This window comes from Lactuca saligna, chromosome 4 (assembly GCF_052625555.1).
Source record: "Lactuca saligna cultivar CGN05327 chromosome 4, ASM5262555v1, whole genome shotgun sequence".
NCBI classification, from domain to species: domain Eukaryota; kingdom Viridiplantae; phylum Streptophyta; class Magnoliopsida; order Asterales; family Asteraceae; genus Lactuca; species Lactuca saligna.
The window spans coordinates 15600528-15620542 of record NC_136420.1 but is presented as its reverse complement, the minus strand read 5'-3'; the positions used below and the strand labels follow the sequence as shown (position 1 = coordinate 15620542).

General features: G+C 29.4%; 1 protein-coding gene and 1 long non-coding RNA gene across 2 annotated transcripts; one reads left to right on the top strand and one right to left on the bottom strand.

Moving 5' to 3' along the window:
• Positions 1-5859: 5859 nt before the first annotated feature.
• Positions 5860-19811, bottom strand: LOC145041292 (agamous-like MADS-box protein AGL70). Its single transcript, XM_078989303.1, has 7 exons — positions 19464-19811; positions 7561-7627; positions 7391-7452; positions 7207-7318; positions 7039-7080; positions 6540-6581; positions 5860-6191 (listed from the first exon to the last, which is right to left on the bottom strand). The coding sequence occupies exons 1-7, from the start codon at positions 19655-19657 to the stop codon at positions 6078-6080; spliced, it is 633 nt and encodes a 210-aa protein (XP_078845429.1). The 5' UTR covers positions 19658-19811; the 3' UTR covers positions 5860-6077.
• Positions 6081-8224, top strand: LOC145041294 (uncharacterized). Its single transcript, XR_013680020.1, has 3 exons — positions 6081-6193; positions 6639-6959; positions 7956-8224. It is a non-coding gene; the product is annotated as an uncharacterized LOC145041294 (long non-coding RNA).
• Positions 19812-20015: the final 204 nt, after the last annotated feature.

Genomic DNA, 20015 nt, shown 5'->3' with positions numbered 1-20015 from the left:
TGTAACATCATATTTGATTATATTTATTCATAAAATCAAACATTACAATACTAAACTATTACATTTATCTATCCCTACTATTTCCTAACGGTGGTTGGTTAACAAAAAAAATTTTGTTTGTAACATTAAAAGGACAATTTGTGTTATCCAATTGAAACAAAAAATGAGATCATAATGACATGTTATGTCCTACATAATTTCATAAGACAAGGAATAGAAGTAGATCAATGTGACAACAATTGTGATCGGGTCGAGGGATCATATTTAGAGATAATTTAGTCGAGTTTATATTTGCCTCTATGGGAGCAACGAATAAATTGACATTTTGCTTATCGGTTTATAATGTATCGTTATGCTGGAAAAATTGTTCCTTGCTTATCGTTATGCTGGAAAAATTGTTATGACAAATGTTGTCAAAATTGTTGGGATGTTAAGTAGAACGACTTTATTAAGTTATGATGTTTATGAACATAATTTTCGTAATATATTTACATGAATGTTTAATCAGTAAAATGAAAATTTATTGTTTTTATAGTTTATATAATATATATTTACATATTGTTGTTTAAAGGCATAATACAATATCAATTTATATATAAACATGAGTAACCCTAAATCAATAATCCAAGATCAATTTATATGAGTAACCCTAAATCAATGAGAAATACTTACTTTGAGTAAATGGTATCTGAAGATAACAATCCCATATTGTGATTCTTTCACATTCCGTGACGGTGGTTTATGGATCAATTTCGATGGCTAAAATTACCAAGGTTCTAAAAAGCTCGCAATGGCGCGCCACGACTCTAAGGCTTGCACTTGCCGCCAAGTTTTGCCAAAACGCCGCCTTAACTCATATATGTGTATAAAAATGAATAATAGTTGAAAATACATATAAAAATATTAATTATATAAAAAAAATGCCGCCTTAAGTCACGCTTTACAAACGTCATGACTCGCCAAGGTTTGGAAAAACTTGAGGCTTGATATTGCCGCTAAATCACGCCTTACGTTATTTAGAACCTTGAAAATTACACACACCTGCTAATGGTTTTAGATTGGAATTTTGGAATGTGAAAGAAAGAACCCAATGAAGTCTCAAAACATACGCCCCTCCTTTGATATATATATATATATATATATATATATATATATATATATATATATATATATATATATATATATATATATATATATATATATATATATATATATATATAAGGAGGGGTTCATGTGAGACTGCCTAATTTTGTGAGACCGTGAGATACATTTTTTTTATTTTTTTTTATTTTTTTAATTAATTCAAGTTCCGAAAATAATATTTAAAATTTTTGTTTTGGATTTTTCCATTTATTTTGCATTTTAAAATTATTTTTTAGAATATGTACAATGTAATATTCTATTAGAATATTTCACGTATTTTTCAAAAAAAAAAACGGGATTTATTTATTTTTATTTATTTATTTTTAGTTAATTCAAGTTCCGAAAATAATAATTAAAAAATGAATTTTTGGATTTTTCCACTTATTTTGCATTTTAAAATTATTTTTAGATTGTCTCACGGTCTCACAAAATTAGAATGGTCTCAAATGAACCTGCAGCTATATATATATATATATATATATATATATATATATATATATATATATATATATATATATATATATATATATATATATATATATATATATATGCCCGGCCCTAGGCGAGATGGGCTGTGGCCCACGACATCATTTTTTAAGGGGAATCATTAGTCCGTAAGTAATTGTGTATATATTAGTTTGACCCAAAAGATTAAGCTCATGATTTTTGTTCTCTAACCATAGACGAGACGATACAAGCCTATAGAGGCAAGGCGCTTGCGCTTGAAGCGACATTGGAGATGTAATCGACAATGCCTAGAAAATTGAAGTTTGTAGAAGATCGAGGAGTCGAATGCATCTCTAAGTCGATTGGTTCTAATTTCTACTTTTTTATTTATTTTTCTCCAAATTCTTATTCACAATTTTCGTATTTGTATGAGTTGGGGTTCCCGGTCCAAACTAAGATTGTCATTATTGTATTTCTGATTCCGACTTATAATTCTCCTATTCTTTTTATCACTATTTTGATTTGAATGGAGCTTAATTGTTCAAGTTGGAGACATGGAGTTCGTCGGTTCAAAGCTATCAGTTAAAAATGTAATTATTTGTTCTATTTTTCTATTTATGATTCCCAATCTATTCTAAATGTATCAGTTAGTTTTCGAAATGTGCATCTTTGATTTCATATTTACCTGTTTGATTATAGTAGTTTGCTTCAAGAAGTCCAATTTTTGATTTCTTGTGGTTTGCTTCCAGATTAGGTGTATAAGAGTTCAGTGCTCCATTTTTTAGTTCAAAATAAGGAGTTCACAGTTCCTATTTCTCTCATTTAAGTTTGAAATCAGGAGTTGCTTTAGGTATGATTTTTCTGGTTTGCTTTGGTATAATTTTTGTGGTTTTATGTATGAATTTCTAGAGTTCTTTTCTGGATTTTGATGGTCTGTTTATGTGATTCAGGATGTATATTTTATTGTTGAGTTCCGAGCTTTTGATTATTTTGAATACCTCAAGGAAGCAGCTAGGGGCAGGTATGTAATTTTTCCATTGTTATTTGTTGCTACAAGACAATTTTTTTTTTTAAATGAATATCTATTTATGATTCCTTGATTTATTTTCCAGATCATTTTTCATAGTGAAAGTGGAAAAAACATAATATTTGGTCTTTTTTTGGTTTTAAAATAGCAAGGGCAGATTAGAAAAATTCTTATTGCACTTTTCTACTTCAATATTTGTAGTAGTATGTATCTTATTTTTCCTCATACTAAAAAAACTCATATTGTTGTAACAAAAGACATTGTTAACACCCTTGAAGAAGAAAATTTTGTTTGAAAATCAATTTATATGTTGTTGAACATGTTGTTTTGTGATTTACATATGTTTTTGTGTGTAGTTATATGTTTTGTGATTTACATATGTTTTTGTTTGTAGTTATATGAGTTCTATTTGATTATAAGATTTGTAGAGATGAGTTTTATATATATATATATATATATATATATATATATATATATATATATATATATAAGGACATTATTTTATTACCTTGCCATGAGCATAAAAATACAATGGAACGACCCTTTATATATATATATATATATATATATATATATATATATATATATATATATATATATATATATATATATATATATACACATTTGTTTAATCTATGAGTTATAACATAGAAAAAGTTTAGAACCACATAGATTTGGTCCGTCAACTGATAGAAAAATGTCATATCCATCATACTACATATAATAAATATGTAAGATATTATGGTACACAATATAAATGTACCTAACACATAAAACATTATAAAATAATCCGATGAGATTATTAACGAGTTATTTTCCAACACATATAAGTTAGAAAACAAAATAAAATTACAAAAATAAAAAGTAATATTGTCACTTTACATGAGTTCTAATTTCATATGTTACAAATCAAACATAATCTTGAAATTCTAATTATATTTCATGTCAACCAAACATGATATATATAATTAGATTCAAATTCATTATAGATTTTTTTCTTCAATTTCAATTTCAACTCGATAAAAAAACATTATGCAAACCAAATATCATTTAGATTTTTGTAAGTGTAATTTGCAAAAGATAAAATTGCAAGAATGGTCCATGTAGTTATATCGAAATTGTCACTTTGGGCCAAACAGGTTTGAAGTAGTACTTATGGTCCAAAGGTTTTCATTTTTTTGCCACTTTAGTCCAATTTACTTTAAATATTTTAATAATGACCATTTTGCCCTTTGTTTTTACTTTTTCAGTTTTTTTTTTATTTATTCAAATACTTTTATAATTAAAAGAAAATCTCTCTCTCTCTCTCTCTCTCTCTCTCTCTCTCTCTCTCTCTCTAAAGAAACTCATCCTCATCTTTTTCTTCCCCCAAAAAAATCCAGGAGGTGCCACCGTCAATTTTTTCCATTTCCTGCTCATCCCTTTCCTCATCCTAATCTTTAGTCTACTTATTCCTTCCCTTTTTTAGCCTCTACCACTCGATCTTTAAAACTTCCTTATTTGGGGTGGTTTACAGTGGCAGGAGGAAGGAGTAAGCAGGGGATGACGTCGATTGGAATAATCATGACAATGACCATTGTATTTGGGTTTTGATTTCACCAATGCATCCTGGTTAGTTTAAGAAGATAAACTTAGGTCTCAATTTCTGAATGTATTTGGGTTTTGGTTCTGATTTCGTTTTTTATAGAGTTTGATCAACAGAGTTTTTAGTTTTGTTTTCGAATTTTGTTTTTTGAACCAAAAAAAACCCCCCAAAATAAGAATATGAAATTGATTTGTATGTGTGTGTGGTTTTTGTTTTTAGAAAGTGATATGTGTGTTCAAGCTGACGTCAAGTGTCACGGATGTTCAACTCTTTAAATCTTCAATCGATTCTCTTTATTCTGTTCATGGAATTTCGATTGTAATGTATCAATTTCGATTTTCTATTGCATGTTTTTTTTGCATTGAACATTGATCATATAAGTCTCACGAATGTTCAAACTCAGATCACAACAATAGAAAATTTTTGGTTTGCAAAATATTTTTGATGTCGATCGAGATTCCATTAAACAGAAAAAGAGAAGAAGATGAGAACATTTTGATTTTGGAAAAAAAAAAAATCAGAGATCTAGAAATTGTGATGCTAACAAAACGAAGAAACCAACGTGTGGTGTTTGACCGCAATTGGAATTTTCAGATCTGTTGCAGGAAAAAAATTAAAGCATAAAAAGATTTAAATCATATATATATATATATATATATATATATATATATATATATATATATATATATATATATATATATATATATATGATTCTTGGTTTAATTAACTGTGTTTGTGTAGACTTGGTCAAGGATTGTAAATGAGCATTGAAACTGGATTTATTGGTTTAACGAAATAGAGGATGGAAAATATGATTTTTTAACAGACATGAGATGTTCATGGTGGTTAGGGTTTCTTGGTGGTGATGCATCGTGTCCGCTAGGGCTTGCTTTAACATCTGATTTTTGCATCTAGTTTTGAAAACTGATTTGTGAATGTTCATGGTGGGTGGTGATTTAGATGCTCGAAGTAGATGTAGAGAGCTTCAGGTTCTAATGGAGAGAGAGAGAGAGAGAGAGAGAGAGAGAGAGAGAGAGAGAGAGAGTGAGTGAGAGAGATATATATATTTTTTATTTATCTTTTAATTATAAAAATATTTGAATAAATAAAAAACTGAAAAAGTAAAAACAAAGGGCGAAATGGTCATTATTAAAAAGTTTAAAGTAAATTGGACCAAAGTGGTAAGAAAATGATAATATTTGAACCATAAGTGCTAGTCGAAACCTGTTTGATCCAAAGTAGCAATTTCGATATAACCACAGGGATCATTCTTGCACTTTTTTCTTTGCAAAGATCTACAAAAAAAATTTAGCTCACAAAAATTCGCAGATGATTATCTAGGAAAATTATGGCTATTTAGGTCATTTTTCATTTTTATGAATATTTATTGGGATTTTTTTAAATACTAGCTATTATAATTATTTTAATTTCAATTTATTATGTATGTTAAAATTAAATCAAAATAATCAAATTCAAGACGCTTTCGACCCATGTTATGATTTGGTAATTAAAAAACCTACTAGCTATTATAACTAATTTAATTTAAATTTATTATGTATTATATCAAAATAATCAACATATTCAAAACGCTATTGACCCATGTTATGATTTGGTAATTAAATATATTATACTATATAACTATTAAATCACAGAAAAATCTTTAAAACCCAAACTGTATAACCTAAAAAAAACCTACTACTGCACTCGATTACGGTTTACAGAGATACGTACGTATCTATTAGTCACACTCAATAGTAGTCACACTCAAACACAATCCAACATATTTCATCGGATTATTATTGCCCATTATAAACATCTGAATCTGATTTGCAATTGCAGGGATGAAATTGAAACTGAAATTGATGAGGCCAGTGATTACGTAATAAAAAGAGGGAGAGTCAGATGTTGCGGAGAATCCATCTGGTTAACTGAAAGGTCGTTGTTCAGACCTCCACCCCCAGTCCCAAACACATTCTCCGCTGATGCATTCTGTAAGCCAAAGATCCACTTTAATTTTTGCAATTTCATTATACTTTAACTTTCAATTTAATTCATATAACCATATTTACAACAATACAAATCGCAACACAAAAAGCAAGAAGACATCAACTTTAAATAGAATACTTGAAAAAGAAGCTTGGAAATTATTTGATTATAAAGGTAAGGAAGATCTGATAAGTTATGCTCGTTTTTCTTTTGTTAAAAGAATCTAAATGATCATACACTTTTTGGGCATCATGGGAACCAAATAATTGACTAATTTCTCCCTTTCAATGGTAAAAAAAAAAGGGTATTTCAAAATTTTAAACAAATGAAACTTGTTTCAATAAGGTTTACCTGTTGTACGATTTCTTCCTTTTCGTTGATTAAATCCTTCTCCTGCTCACAATCACAATGATAAATGTAGATTGTTAGACTGATGTTGTGTTTATGCAGGTTCCTACTTGGTATGATTGATATTAAATATACACAAACAGAAGAAGAAGGGGAAAGGGTGTATCATGTATGTGTATGATCTTAACGACCTTGCATTTAACCAGATGAATTAGCCTCTACATATATACAAACAATAAAGACTCTGGTTGGACTTCACTACCAATCCACTGAATAAAACTTTCACGATTGGGACAATCAAGTGGTATTATATGAGTAAGTGCCTCTATAAAAGGATGCATGATTGTTTTCTTTATCTATTTGGTCATATGCAGCAAGCAACCAAAGGAATGTGGCATCAAGGTGCAATAAGGTTGTCTTAAGGTACTTCAATTTTCAATCAGCAGAAAATAAAATTGATGTCTTTTAGATATGTAGTTCAAATTGTTGCATCTTTATATACCTGTTGTTGGAGGGTTGATACGTGCTCCATCATCAACTGTGTCTGCATCAATCATCAACCATAATCACTGTCAATATATTATATCAATATCATAATAAGATACTACTAATCAGTGACTAAATGCAAAACATGTAAATTGAACAAGTAGCTGCAAATGAAAGGAATCACCTTTCTTGATCTTGTTTGCATAAGAGCAGCATTAAGTTCTTCTTCTAAATTTGTCATCTCAACCACAGAGAGCTCCTTGTGATTATCATCATTATTATTCTCTTCAACAAGCCTGTTCAAAGAGTTGGGTATCATTAAAATCATTATCTTCTAACTTACCATTGTGTGTGTGTGTGTGTTGTACCTGTCCACCATTTGTAGAAGCTGTTTACATGTTCTGAACTTTTTGCACTTCAATGGAAGTTCCTGTATGTAATGCACATCTCATTAAGTCACTAACTCATATTTATAGCAACTATTGTGAAAACAATGAATTAAGCTCATTAAGAAGTTGTATGTATGAGGGAGGCTTACTGAATCTTGGCTATCTCCTTTTGTGCTTCTGTTTTCTGCTTCATACCTAGCAAGTATATGCTCCACACTGGAACATATATATATATATATATATATATATATATATATATATATATATATATATATATATATATATATATATATATATATATATATATATATATATTATAGGTTAGATACATTGATTAGAACTTTAGAAGGTAACAAAACAACTCATAATTAGCATATAATTTGGAGGTCCTAAAAAGTAGGTGTTTAGTTAATATTAATATTCACAAGCAAAAGTGAACATGTGGATATCTTGTACAAGGCATGATACAATTTTGTTTATATATATGTAATATGCTTGGTTTGGACGATTTTACCCCTGCTTCTTGTTGGTTGCTGGTGTGTAGATTTTCTGGTACTGGGATTTTGGAGTGGACAATTTTACCCCTGTCAGTTCCTAGTGTTGTTCACATTTGGTCTACTCGTTTGTTGGTGTGGTCGATTTTGCCCTTGATGGTGGTGTTCCTCTTCTGTTAGAGTGCCTCTTCATTGTTTTGTTTAGATTTGGTTGCTTCGTTTTTATCCTTAGTCTTTTTTGTTAGCTCCTTTGTATCTTCTTTTGTATTTCTTGTTCTCACTTTGTATTTGCTTTATTAATTTAATTTATTTTTGTTTACTTGCTTTTTTTTAAAACATTGTGTCATGGAGACCACTTACTTTTAAAGCTCAGTTCACATAACAACATTCTAACATGGTGAACATATATAAATTATTAATGATTGATTCATTTACAATCATATTCGTACTTGTTATTTTTTTGTAATGTCAGATGATTCATCAGCTGCAAAAGTTTGGTTTGGAGTTCTTAATTAGGTGTTGTAGTTTTTTGGTGCCATTTATTTTTGGAGTTCTTAGGTGTTGTGGTGTTTATTAAGATTAGCTTCTATATTTGAGTTTTAGGTGAGGTAGTGTTTATTAAAGAAAATAACCCGATCTTAAAAACTTTGTTTAAAATCCTGACCTAAAAATATTATTTGATAGCTTTATGCCCCCAACATATTGAAATCCTGGACATACCATTTGTTATGTGGAAAAAAAATTGTGCAACCGTGCAATATTTTTTTCTAGGTTTGCCCTTGAACACATGCGTAAAATAATGAAATCGTTTTACAACTTTATACAAATTTATGAAATAGTTTAAAAGAAATATTTGATATAAATTCACAATTATTATATATAACTAATAAAACCATTGGGTTGTGGTGATTTGGTAAGACATGTGGAAGATATGGTGGATAACCTATTGATTTATGTTTAAATCCTGATACTATCTAGCCTCTGTAACCATGAAGGTTCGCATGTACTGACTTTTAAAATAATAATAAAATAAAAAGTAGGATAGGATATGTACTCATCTCCAATGATTATACTTAAAATAAATGTCACATAACCATTTCATTAATCTTAGACGTCTATATAAACACCTATTCTAATGGTTAAATTTATTTAAATAGTTTTTTTTCATAAATTTAACTAATTTGCTTTCATTTTCTAAAATATTTTATAAAATCTCCTCGTTTAATTAGTCTTTCTGTAAACAAAAACAATTATTGAATATGAATATATAAATACAAATATATCGGTTACGAAAAGTTATTATGATATAGTTAAAACAAACATTGAAAATATTATATTATTATCATAAAGATTATATTGTATAAATAAAATGTTAATTAATATTTAATAAGAATAATTCATTAGTAAAGAAATCAAAAATATTTAAAACTAAGTTATAATTAAATGGGTAAATTAATATATGGTAAAAATAGAAGGAATTAAATATATAAATTATAAAAATATATTGACCGTTCAATATATATTAAATGGTTAAAATAAAATAATTTTCTATGATTAAATGTGAAATGCATAACTATGAAGAATATTTTCTATAATTAATAAATTTCACATTTAATAATTCATCATAATTAATAGTTCAATTAATGCTTTTTATGTGTATCTTTAGGGCACATGTTAGAAAATAAGATATTAGTTAGCTATTTTTTTTATTGTATATGTATTATTTATTTATTTATTTTATGATTTTCCTTTCTTGTACACTAGGTGTGAGATCTGTGTATTACACGAGTTGATTTAAAAAAAGATTAAACATTAAATTAAAGTGTAAACAAAAAATATTTTTTAATGTACAACTTTAAAATAAGAAATGAAGAAATGTATTTATTGCATTTTAATATTATATATATGATATTTAATACTTTACATATATAAGTATATGACTTTAATTTTAAAAATTGAAACAAATCAAAAATTGACAAGTGTATAATATTTATTTTAAAAATATCATAAAATAACAGGTATCAAAACTTATGAAAGATTGACATATTGGAAAAAAAAAATCTTCTTTTATTAATGATGATTCGTATATAAGAAAAGGGTATGGACTATTGCTTCTCTTTATTTTTATTTTGCCGTTACATTAATTTTCTTTTATCCTTTCGTTGATAGAAAATAATCACCTATTATTACCTTTTACTATAAAAATGTATAAACATGTAATGTCATAATTATATAAAGTTAATAAAAAGAAAACTATTTCATTAACTAAAATTCAAACGAAACTAAAGCATATTAAAATAGTACGCCACGCCTCATTGTAGGTCATATCGATCTAAATCCTCGTCCAAATCAGACAATTTATTTGTAGGGGTGGAATTGGTACAATACCGGTTATTTTTTGCCTAAACCATGTACCATACCAATTATGGTTGATATAATTTTTTTTGTTATTACTACTGTACCAACTATAATTGGTACCAACTTGTTTGGCTACAAATAAGTTCGGTTGGTACAAGTTGCTAATAGTATATACCAAGATGTATGAGAAATTTATAAATAACGATTTACATAACATTTTGAAACGTGAATGAGCTTTTGTGAATTTGAGTTTGGTAATGGTTGTGATTTAAAATTCGATCTGAAAAGATTTTATTGTCAACTATGAGTTTATAATTTAAAATAATGGAGGGAAATTAAACACATTATCATTAGTTTAAAACTTTAAACTTAACTTTAAACTTTACTAATACGTTGAATGCTAATATAATATACACCAAACATACTAAAACCATATATATATATATATATATATATATATATATATATATATATATATATATATATATATTGAATTGGTTGGTTGGTATTACCGTGGTATTGAAAATTTTGTCCATTACTGTACGATAATTCCTCAATTGGTATGGTACTACCAACCAAACATATTGGTTATCAATATTTTTTGTTTTGGTTGATAACATGTTGGTTGGTTTTACGTGATACATATTTGTCAACCCTAGGTATCTGTATCGCCGAACAAATCGCCGTACGAATTTTCGTCGATGGGAGTTAGATGAGTATTGCAAATGTGTTCTACCAAATCAGCATGACGGTTTTGATGTCCAATGCGGTCGTGTAGTTCCCTTTTGCTCGCCATCTATTTCGGCTAACCAATACATACTCCTTTGATTATTGGTAAATTTTCATCTTCATTGTAGTGGCCAATCATTTTTCGTTCATCTTCTAAAATAACATTATGCAATATGGTGTATGTATGCATCAAGCTATGTATTCTTGTATGCTCGTATGATCATGCTGGGACTTTGAGTATCTGCCAACGTCTCTTAAGAACTTCAAATGTTCGTTCGACATCCTTCCTAGCTGATTCTTGGGCCGCCTTAGACTTTAATCATTTTTCGCTGTTTGAACATGAGAATGTTTTCACAAATGTAGTTAACCATGGATGTATCCCACAAGTAAGGTAGTACCCACACTTGTATGGTGTTCCATTCACTTGCAACAACAAATCATACGATTTATCAAGGTAGACATCGTTGAATACATATCGATGATTAGTCTAGAACATTGATGACGTTGGCATCCGATGCACCAAAATCTCATACCATATCTAAAGATCATGCATTTGACGCCAATGCTTCTAAAATTACCGGCAACTGTTTCTTATCAGCTCACATGACCACACATCAGGGCACATTAGTATTCCATGGAATCCATGTTTTTCTTCATGTGTCATATACAATCGGTTGACGTCGTTAATTGTAGGTTTGTGAAAATATCGGTCATAATAGAGGATAATCAAAGCTTTAGCTAACTTGTAAAGATATTCATGTGTAGTTCGCTCCGACATCTACAAATACTCATCCTATGAGTCACTTCCATGCCCAATGCTATGACGAATTGCCGATGTATATTTTTGAATTTGAAAGAAACTTTTCCTGACTCTCGCATTCCATTTCAATTGAAAATATGGAAATTGATTATTCATATCATTAACTATGTGTATGAATAATTATTTCCTCATCTTGAACCGACATCTAAATTTTGCAGCATAGACGACATTATCGACAAAGTAGTCTTGTAATAGATGATTGTGTTAGCTACACGATTTCTCTATAAATGAGTTTTTTGGTTTTTGAATGTGAACTTTCAACTTCGTTTTCTTGTATATAAGTGAGCATTGTTTGCATAATGTTCCCATTAAACATCGATTCACACAAAACCAACTTATCCGACAAAGTGGAAGATGAAGATAACATATTGAATTTCATATATAAAGAATATAGAGGTTTTGGATGTTTGGGTTTTGGTATAAAATGGAAGATATGTTGTTTATTTACATGGGAGAAAAAGAAGAAATATAAAATATAAATATAAATTTATTAATTCCAGCGGTCAAAAAGAAAGAAGAAACTTCTGGTGGAATCACATGCAGGGGTTCACTTCACACCCGCATACCACTAGGTATGGTGTTTCCCCTACCCCACACGAGCCGCTTAAACCCCTTGTAGTGTGTGGTGTAAATATACCTATTTGCCTAGTTATGAATATAAGTCTTCCTAAGAGTGGTAAGTAATATCTATTCCTCAAGATATACATAAATAGTTATAAATTTAAGAAAATAGTAACAAATTTTGAAATAGATGAAACATTTCTAAAAATAAAAATAAAAACTAAATGAGTATAAACATATAAAAGTTTAGGACTTTGTACGGAAGCTTCTTATTTTTCCATGAGTTACTCCTATAATATTATTTTTTTCCCTTATCTATTACCAACAATTATAAAATAATAATAATAATAATTTTATTATTATTTAATTTAGATAGTGTTTTAAAACAATTTCGTTAGGAGTTAATATCATCAAGTTGTTAGAAATTACTAACGTCTAGATTAAAACTCGAGACCTCCAATCTAAAAGTGGTAACTGAATGTAAATAATGTTTAGTTTAATGGTTTCAACATTCCTTTTCTATAAGGGAGGAGGGAGTCAACGATGGTTTGTGCAGTGGGTTAAGAAGGTACCGGTGGTTTCCAATTTCGTGCAAAGGTGGAAGGAGCAAGCTCTCGACTAAGTGCTAGTGGGTTGAGTTGGTACCGACAGTTTCCGATTCCATGCGCAGACAGGAGGAGTGGGCTAGGGACTGAGCGGGTTGGTACACCTGCAAATCTTAAAGCTAGCGGGTTGCTTGATGCTTGATGCTTCTGTCTTTCCCTCTCTACTATTTCTCTACACATAACACATGACGGGGTGGTTTTTTAAAATAGTTACACTTCAAATTATCGATGATAAGTTGTAGATGATGAGGTGGCTCCTTTAGGAAAGTTAGGTTTTGGGTTACAACTTTCAAAAGGTTATATGAATTAGTTCATGTTTTGTTCTAGATCTGTAGTTTATAGATTTTATTAAAATACACTTATTTATTTTCTATCTTATTTTTTTTAATAAATTGTACATATTTTATTTTAAATTATATGGTATATGATATATGATAAAGCAAATATTATAAAAAATATAAACATTTTTAAAATATGATAAAGCATATTTTAGCAAAAGTGTATTTAAAAAATATGTTATGTTTTGTTTTATTTTATATTTTCTAATTTCATTAAACAAAAAATAATGATGTGATAAGTGGGTTGAAAAAGATAAAATTTATATGTGTTGTGGGTTGAAAAATATAAAAAAAATAATAATAATAAAAAAAAAAAAAAAGACGGGAAAAAACTCATGTCGAGCTGATTTATAAGTGGGTTGAATGAGTCTGATAAGAAATAACTCCCTCCGCTGTAAGAGAGGGCAAGGTGTCAATCTTTTTTGCTCTTCCTTTTTTATTATTTAGGCGACCATGCCTCCCTCCCCCTCTAACTTTCATTATTTACAACTTTGGCCTATATTTTAATATGTTTTACAAATTTAGTATAAAACACTTTTATAAATTCCCCACAACTTTTCCTTATTAGAAATTTGGCCGAAATTTTAGTGAATTTTACAAGTTTAACATAAACTTTTCTTGAAATTTATTTTTTCAAAAAAGCTTAGATTTAAAAATAAAATTTGAAACTATTTTTGCAACTTCGGTTACATTTTTTTAAAGAGGTGTTATTTTCTAAGAATTCGTTTACAAAATTTCCCAACTTTTTTAATAACTGTTGGTTATTTAGTGTTTTCAGCATATTTTAGTGTAATTATAATTACTATCATTTTAAGTTCAGTTTACTATCCGAAATCGAAGATACGGACAATGGCGGATCTACATTGGATCCCGGGGTATCTCGGGATGCCCCTCAAAAAAATTTTAGTAGTATAAATTTTTCCGAAATTTTTTGTTTATTTTGCATTCCTTAATATAAATGTGTTTTGTAAAAAAAAAATAACAAAAGCTCTAGTTGGTTCGGTTGGTTATGATGACATGGTGTTTTTCCGGAGGTTGGAAGTTCGAATCTTGGGCTTGACATATGTTACTTTTTTGTTTATCAGTTTCTATCCTATATCCCTTCAACTTCATTCTTATTTTTTATAATTCTAAAATTGTCCCACATCGGCCATAAAATAAAACATATCCCCTATACATATGTTATATAAGCAACACAAGATTTTCAATTCTCAACAAGTTAAACCTTTGAATGGGTTTGGGTTTAAACCCAAAACTGAGTTTGGAAAACTGAAAAACCGAGAAACCGAACCCATTGGTTTGGGATACCCCTTTACGTTGACCCTGGCTCCGCCACTGGATATCGGGCGTATACTCGAAGTATTAAATGTTGATTCTGGTATATAGCGAGTCCAGGGGGAACGTCCCTGGTGGGGTCTAGAGGTAGTGCCCCTAGCAGGGTCCAAGGGTAAGAGCCCCTACAGGGCTTAGTGTAGCGCTCCGAAACCTAAACGGATTTCTATTGCAGGAAAGAGTTTGAACATATATTTCCAGCCAAAAATAGATAATGACATTATGATGATGTAAGAATCGGTTTTGTCCTAAAACTACCATTACAACAACTAATTTTGGTGCCAATTTGGTGTGTAGTTACCTTTAATCACCTTCTTTCTTGTATAATAGGAAGATGAATGTTCAAGAAAATGGTTAACAACTTTGATACCCGAAATTGATTCTTTTTATTTATCTATCTCACCAAAAATGCAAAACAGCAAGATACTTTTCTGTATTTTGAATTTGGAAGTAACCTAAATTTCAAATTGTTATTCTTGGATTATCCCAAATTAGATTTCATGATACCTTATATTATAAGGTCGAAATCACATATTTTGGAAAGTGTTGCAATCACGATCCTTGAATTATATAAGTTAATAGTGATATTCCTAGACCCAAAATCTAACAATAACTTTAGTTTTTATGTTCTTTAAAATAAGTTTTTTTTTTACCTAAACAACTTTTTGTTTACATGTTTTTACACCTTTGTTATTTTTATGAAGTATACATCTATCTTTTCCGTAGTTCTTTTAACATTTTTCGTTTTTACATACTAACACCTATTTCCCACTAATTTTTACATGAAAAACTTTCCGCAGCAACGATACGTAGGGGTATCATTACTAACGATTATGAAAGAATGCACATAAGTTTTGTTATATTATATTTTATATTATATTTCAAGTAGTGTTTATAATATAAGATTATAGGAAAAATTCAATGAAGTTATGTGTGGTTTAAGTTGGACAACTTTTTTTACATTTTTTTAAACTTTATTTTCTAAAGAATTTTAAATATTTGTTTTTTCATGGTTCTTTTAAGATTTTTTTTTTTTTAACTTTTACAAATTAACACCATACTTCATTCCAAAAAATTTACACAAAAAGTTTTTTTTGCAGTAATTCACGAAAGTACAAGGATCAACCAAATAGTTAAACTACAAAAGAAACACATTGGGAAAACAAAATCAAGGCCTAATAGTCCTTATAAGCATTTATGATTAATCCTATATTCCGATTGTATTACCAAAATAGATAAAATAATGGGTAAAGTATGTCGGCCAGATGGATTATAAGCTATAAATTATATTGCAATGTTTATAGAAATATTTTGTATTAATTAGATTGGTAACATATAATTGTAATGGTTAAGATTAGAAGGTTATGAATGATGCAACATGGTGTTAAATGCTTTGGTAGTTAAAATGCTTGTAGATAGAAACCATGGAATAATGATTGCTATGTTAATTAAATAAGCATCAGTCAGTAGGGGTATTCCTATATGAGAGAATGTGTAAAAGTAATGGATGGACTACGCATACATATATTATTTCATTTGTAGGTGTTGAGACAAAGTTTATTGATGTTAATTATATATGTATGGTGGCCACTGAGTAGTAGAAGGGAAATAGTTGAGTGTAAAACTCATGTGAACTATATGTATTGAAGTAATATGATGTGTAATGCTGGCATAACATAGTAGATTGAAACTTAGACGATAAACATGTGGGCTACCGAGAATTAAGGGTAGTAATTGTGATGATGAACTTTGTTGGCTACCTGGAAATGAAGGTACGTACGTAGTATATACCCGTGATGATTAACTATGTGGGATACCCATAATTAAGGTTATCATTTTGTTTGTATTAAAGTACACCAATTTGTATGACGGATGTTTTGAAAATGAAAATTCTTTATGCATACTTTGTATTGATATTGGAGTGTTGCAAGTTGATATGGAAGTCGTGGGTTAAGAGAAAGTTTTCCCTGGAAATCCTCTTGGGGTCTGAGTTTGCCCTGTAAAAGAGCTTGAATTCGGGGTTACCATTCAAATATTGTGATGATGCTTCCATTGAATCGTTTGTTGTTTCCAGAAAAGAAAAATAAAGTATGCATATGAAGGTTGATTCTTAGACTTAAACTCTCATGAAGATAGGAGGAATAATAGTTGACTAGACCTTTTTGGTAGTAGGTTAGCCAACTATTAGACCCATCCTAGAAATAAATAAGTGCCTACTGATGTAATATGGTATGTAAATGAAAAGTATATATGTTTTGTTTTAGAAAACAGCAAGTTGTAAATATGAGAAAATTTTAACAAAAATTGTTGAAGTATGAGAGGAAATAGAAGAGTGCAAGGATTATGCTCTAAGTTTACATGTTTAAAGAAACGTGTAACCTTCAAGGGTCCAAAAAGAAAGAGACAAACATAAAGATGAAGTGATGTTTCAAGAGGTTGGACCTTTAACATTTTGTAAAGTAATCAAAGGGTAGTGAAGATCCCTTGTGGTGGCATTAAAAGTTGGTCGATGGGTTCCGGAAGGGGATCATAATACATTTAATTCATGTTAACCATGAGAAGGCATATAGCTGATACATGTATAAGATGTGTATCTAGATTGGTTGAAAGTTGAGTGTTTTAGTTGATACCAACACAAGTATGATATATATTTGATATATATCTAGTAAACCTTACGACCAAGGGAATCCCAATTAAAAATGGGTGTGATTTTCATGGCTAGTATGGACTTTTTATGTTTATTATATGGAATGTGAGATTTCCTTGGGATACAAATTTGACCGATTTTCTTATCTTGTTTGAATCAATTTTAGTTTTTGTTCTAACATGATCTTTAATCAATTTCGATTCTTATGAGTTTTTAGTCAATCATAAAATGAAAAATGACATTGTCATGAGAATGATAGATGTAATTTCACATAGCACAAACCATTCTCTAAGATTAATGAAAATCACATTCCAATTGATCTCCTTTTCATTCTTATCATTTTGTGGTATCATTCCAATTGATCTCCTTATCATTCTTATCATTATGTAGTATCATTCCAATCGATCTTCTTATCATTCTTATCGTTCTATGAGAATGAAGTATAAAATTGAAATCATATTTGAGAATGTATATCTTCTGAGAATTATTTCTTTTGGTGCTAATATAATTCTAGAAAGAATAAAAGACATTCTTAATTAAGAGAATAAGAGACATTATTGAAAGAATAAGACAAAAATTACACCTGTAGAGCTTGCATTCTCATCATTGAAAGCATAAGAGACATTATATTCTTGAAAGAATAAGATAGGAGTTACAAGTACAAAACTGACATTTAAAGAATAAGAACTTCTTGATAATTCTCATCATTTTTCCCTTTCGAGAGTGATGCATATGTGTCTTCTACAACAACAATAAAGAAATTGCAACCCCTCCATATTTTTTAATTGAATACTACGTAAGCCTTAAGTAATTAGATGGAGACCCCTCCATATTTTTTAATTGAAAATAAAAAATAAAGAACATATTCTTAACCTCCTTCATTATAATCAACATGAAACTCAATTTTAGCTTTTGAAGTTTATGATTTTCGCAAAATTACATCTTCTTGCTCGTTAGCATTGTACTCAACAATTGTTACTTGATCTTTCATAACAATTATACACAAATCATTATTGTTGATTTGGCATTTAATTCGACATACGAGTATGGTAATATGAGCCAGAGAAGAAATCAATTGACTATGATCTTCATATAACCGATAAACGCTATCTTTGCAAAATTCCTTAATTAACTGTTTTTATTTTAGGTTATTAGAATAATATTATGCTAGGGCATGATATATGTATGTTGAATTTAAATAAGAAAAATTAAATACTCTTCTATATATATATATATATATATATATATATATATATATATATATATATATATATATATATATATATATATATATAATTTCTACTCTTCTTCCTACTTAATAGGACAAGACACTTTTTGTATTCAAGAAAGAGATGCTACAATACCAATTTGATAGATTAAAATGATTTTAAAACAAAACACAATGGTTGGCCATTTTCTGGGATTTCTCCTAAGAACCCTAGAAAACTAGTATTGAGTTATTATTATATACTTTTTTTTTGCACCCCCCTACTAATTTAAGTATTTCTATAAGGAATAATCCCTTATTATTAAAATCTAAATATTATATTGGAGAGAGGCCCACACAAGTCTAAGTGATATTGGTCCATATAAAATCTGAAGGCATTTAATATTTACGCTTGTTACAAATCTTGGAAGATTTTGAGATATAAAGGTTATATCCATTTGTATGATGAGAATGGTTTTGCTTCGTATATATCATGAAATTGGTTTTGCTGAAAACCTAAAGTAAGAACAGTCTTCACAAAATTTCTATTTTCTCATTCAAAGACAAAAACAAGTCTGAGGAAAAACGTTAAGAATCATGTAATAATTAATTTATAACAACGAACCAAAATAGCTTAGCAAAAATACAATTATAAACATTCAAAAATGTGTCGTTAGTTATTATCATGAGAGAAATGGAAACAAGTAGGATGCAAGCACAACTTAAATAGAAGAAGACATTAGACACGAAAAAATTGAAACCTAAAAATGGAGCCTTCGACCATATATTGTGGTTGCGTGTTATGTTATATATGCATGGTTAGATATAAAATCATTTGTTTATGCCCTAAAATCTCGTATTATATATAACTAAAGGTGATGCTCAGGAAAACGAGTACACATATATACGAACAGATTTTCAGAGAGAAAATCGAAGTAACATACAAAACGATGAAAGTCACCTGTTAGCAGTACGGCCGTTGAAGAATTCATATAGCTTGCCGCGGGCGGAGAATACGATGACGGCGACATCGACGTCGCAGAGCCCGGAAAGCTGTCGTGCTTTCTCAATTAAACCTGTTCTCCGCTTCGAAAACGTCACTAGCCTGCTACTCTTATTTTCGATCCGCTTTATTTCGAGCTTCCTCCGCCCCATTGTGTTCTCTCCCGGCGAGGCGAAGTTTCTAGACCTAATTTCCGTCGATTTCTCTCCTTATATCTATCATCTATAAATATCTCATATGTGTTGAGTGCTAACTAATCGCGTTTGTTTAACGGAGGAAGCATGACCAGTAAATTTTGACGACGACTGCTACAACTTCTGATTGAAATCAATATTTTAATAATTCTATTTTGTCGTTTAATGTCGGCAAGGAAATATCATTAATTGTTTGATCATGATGCACCTTTTCTTTCATTCAACATTATCCTCTGTTTGTCTATTTTTTCAACGGCGTCGATCTATGAGGCGAACCGGTATCCGCATTTCTTACTTTTTTTTTTTTTTTTTTTTT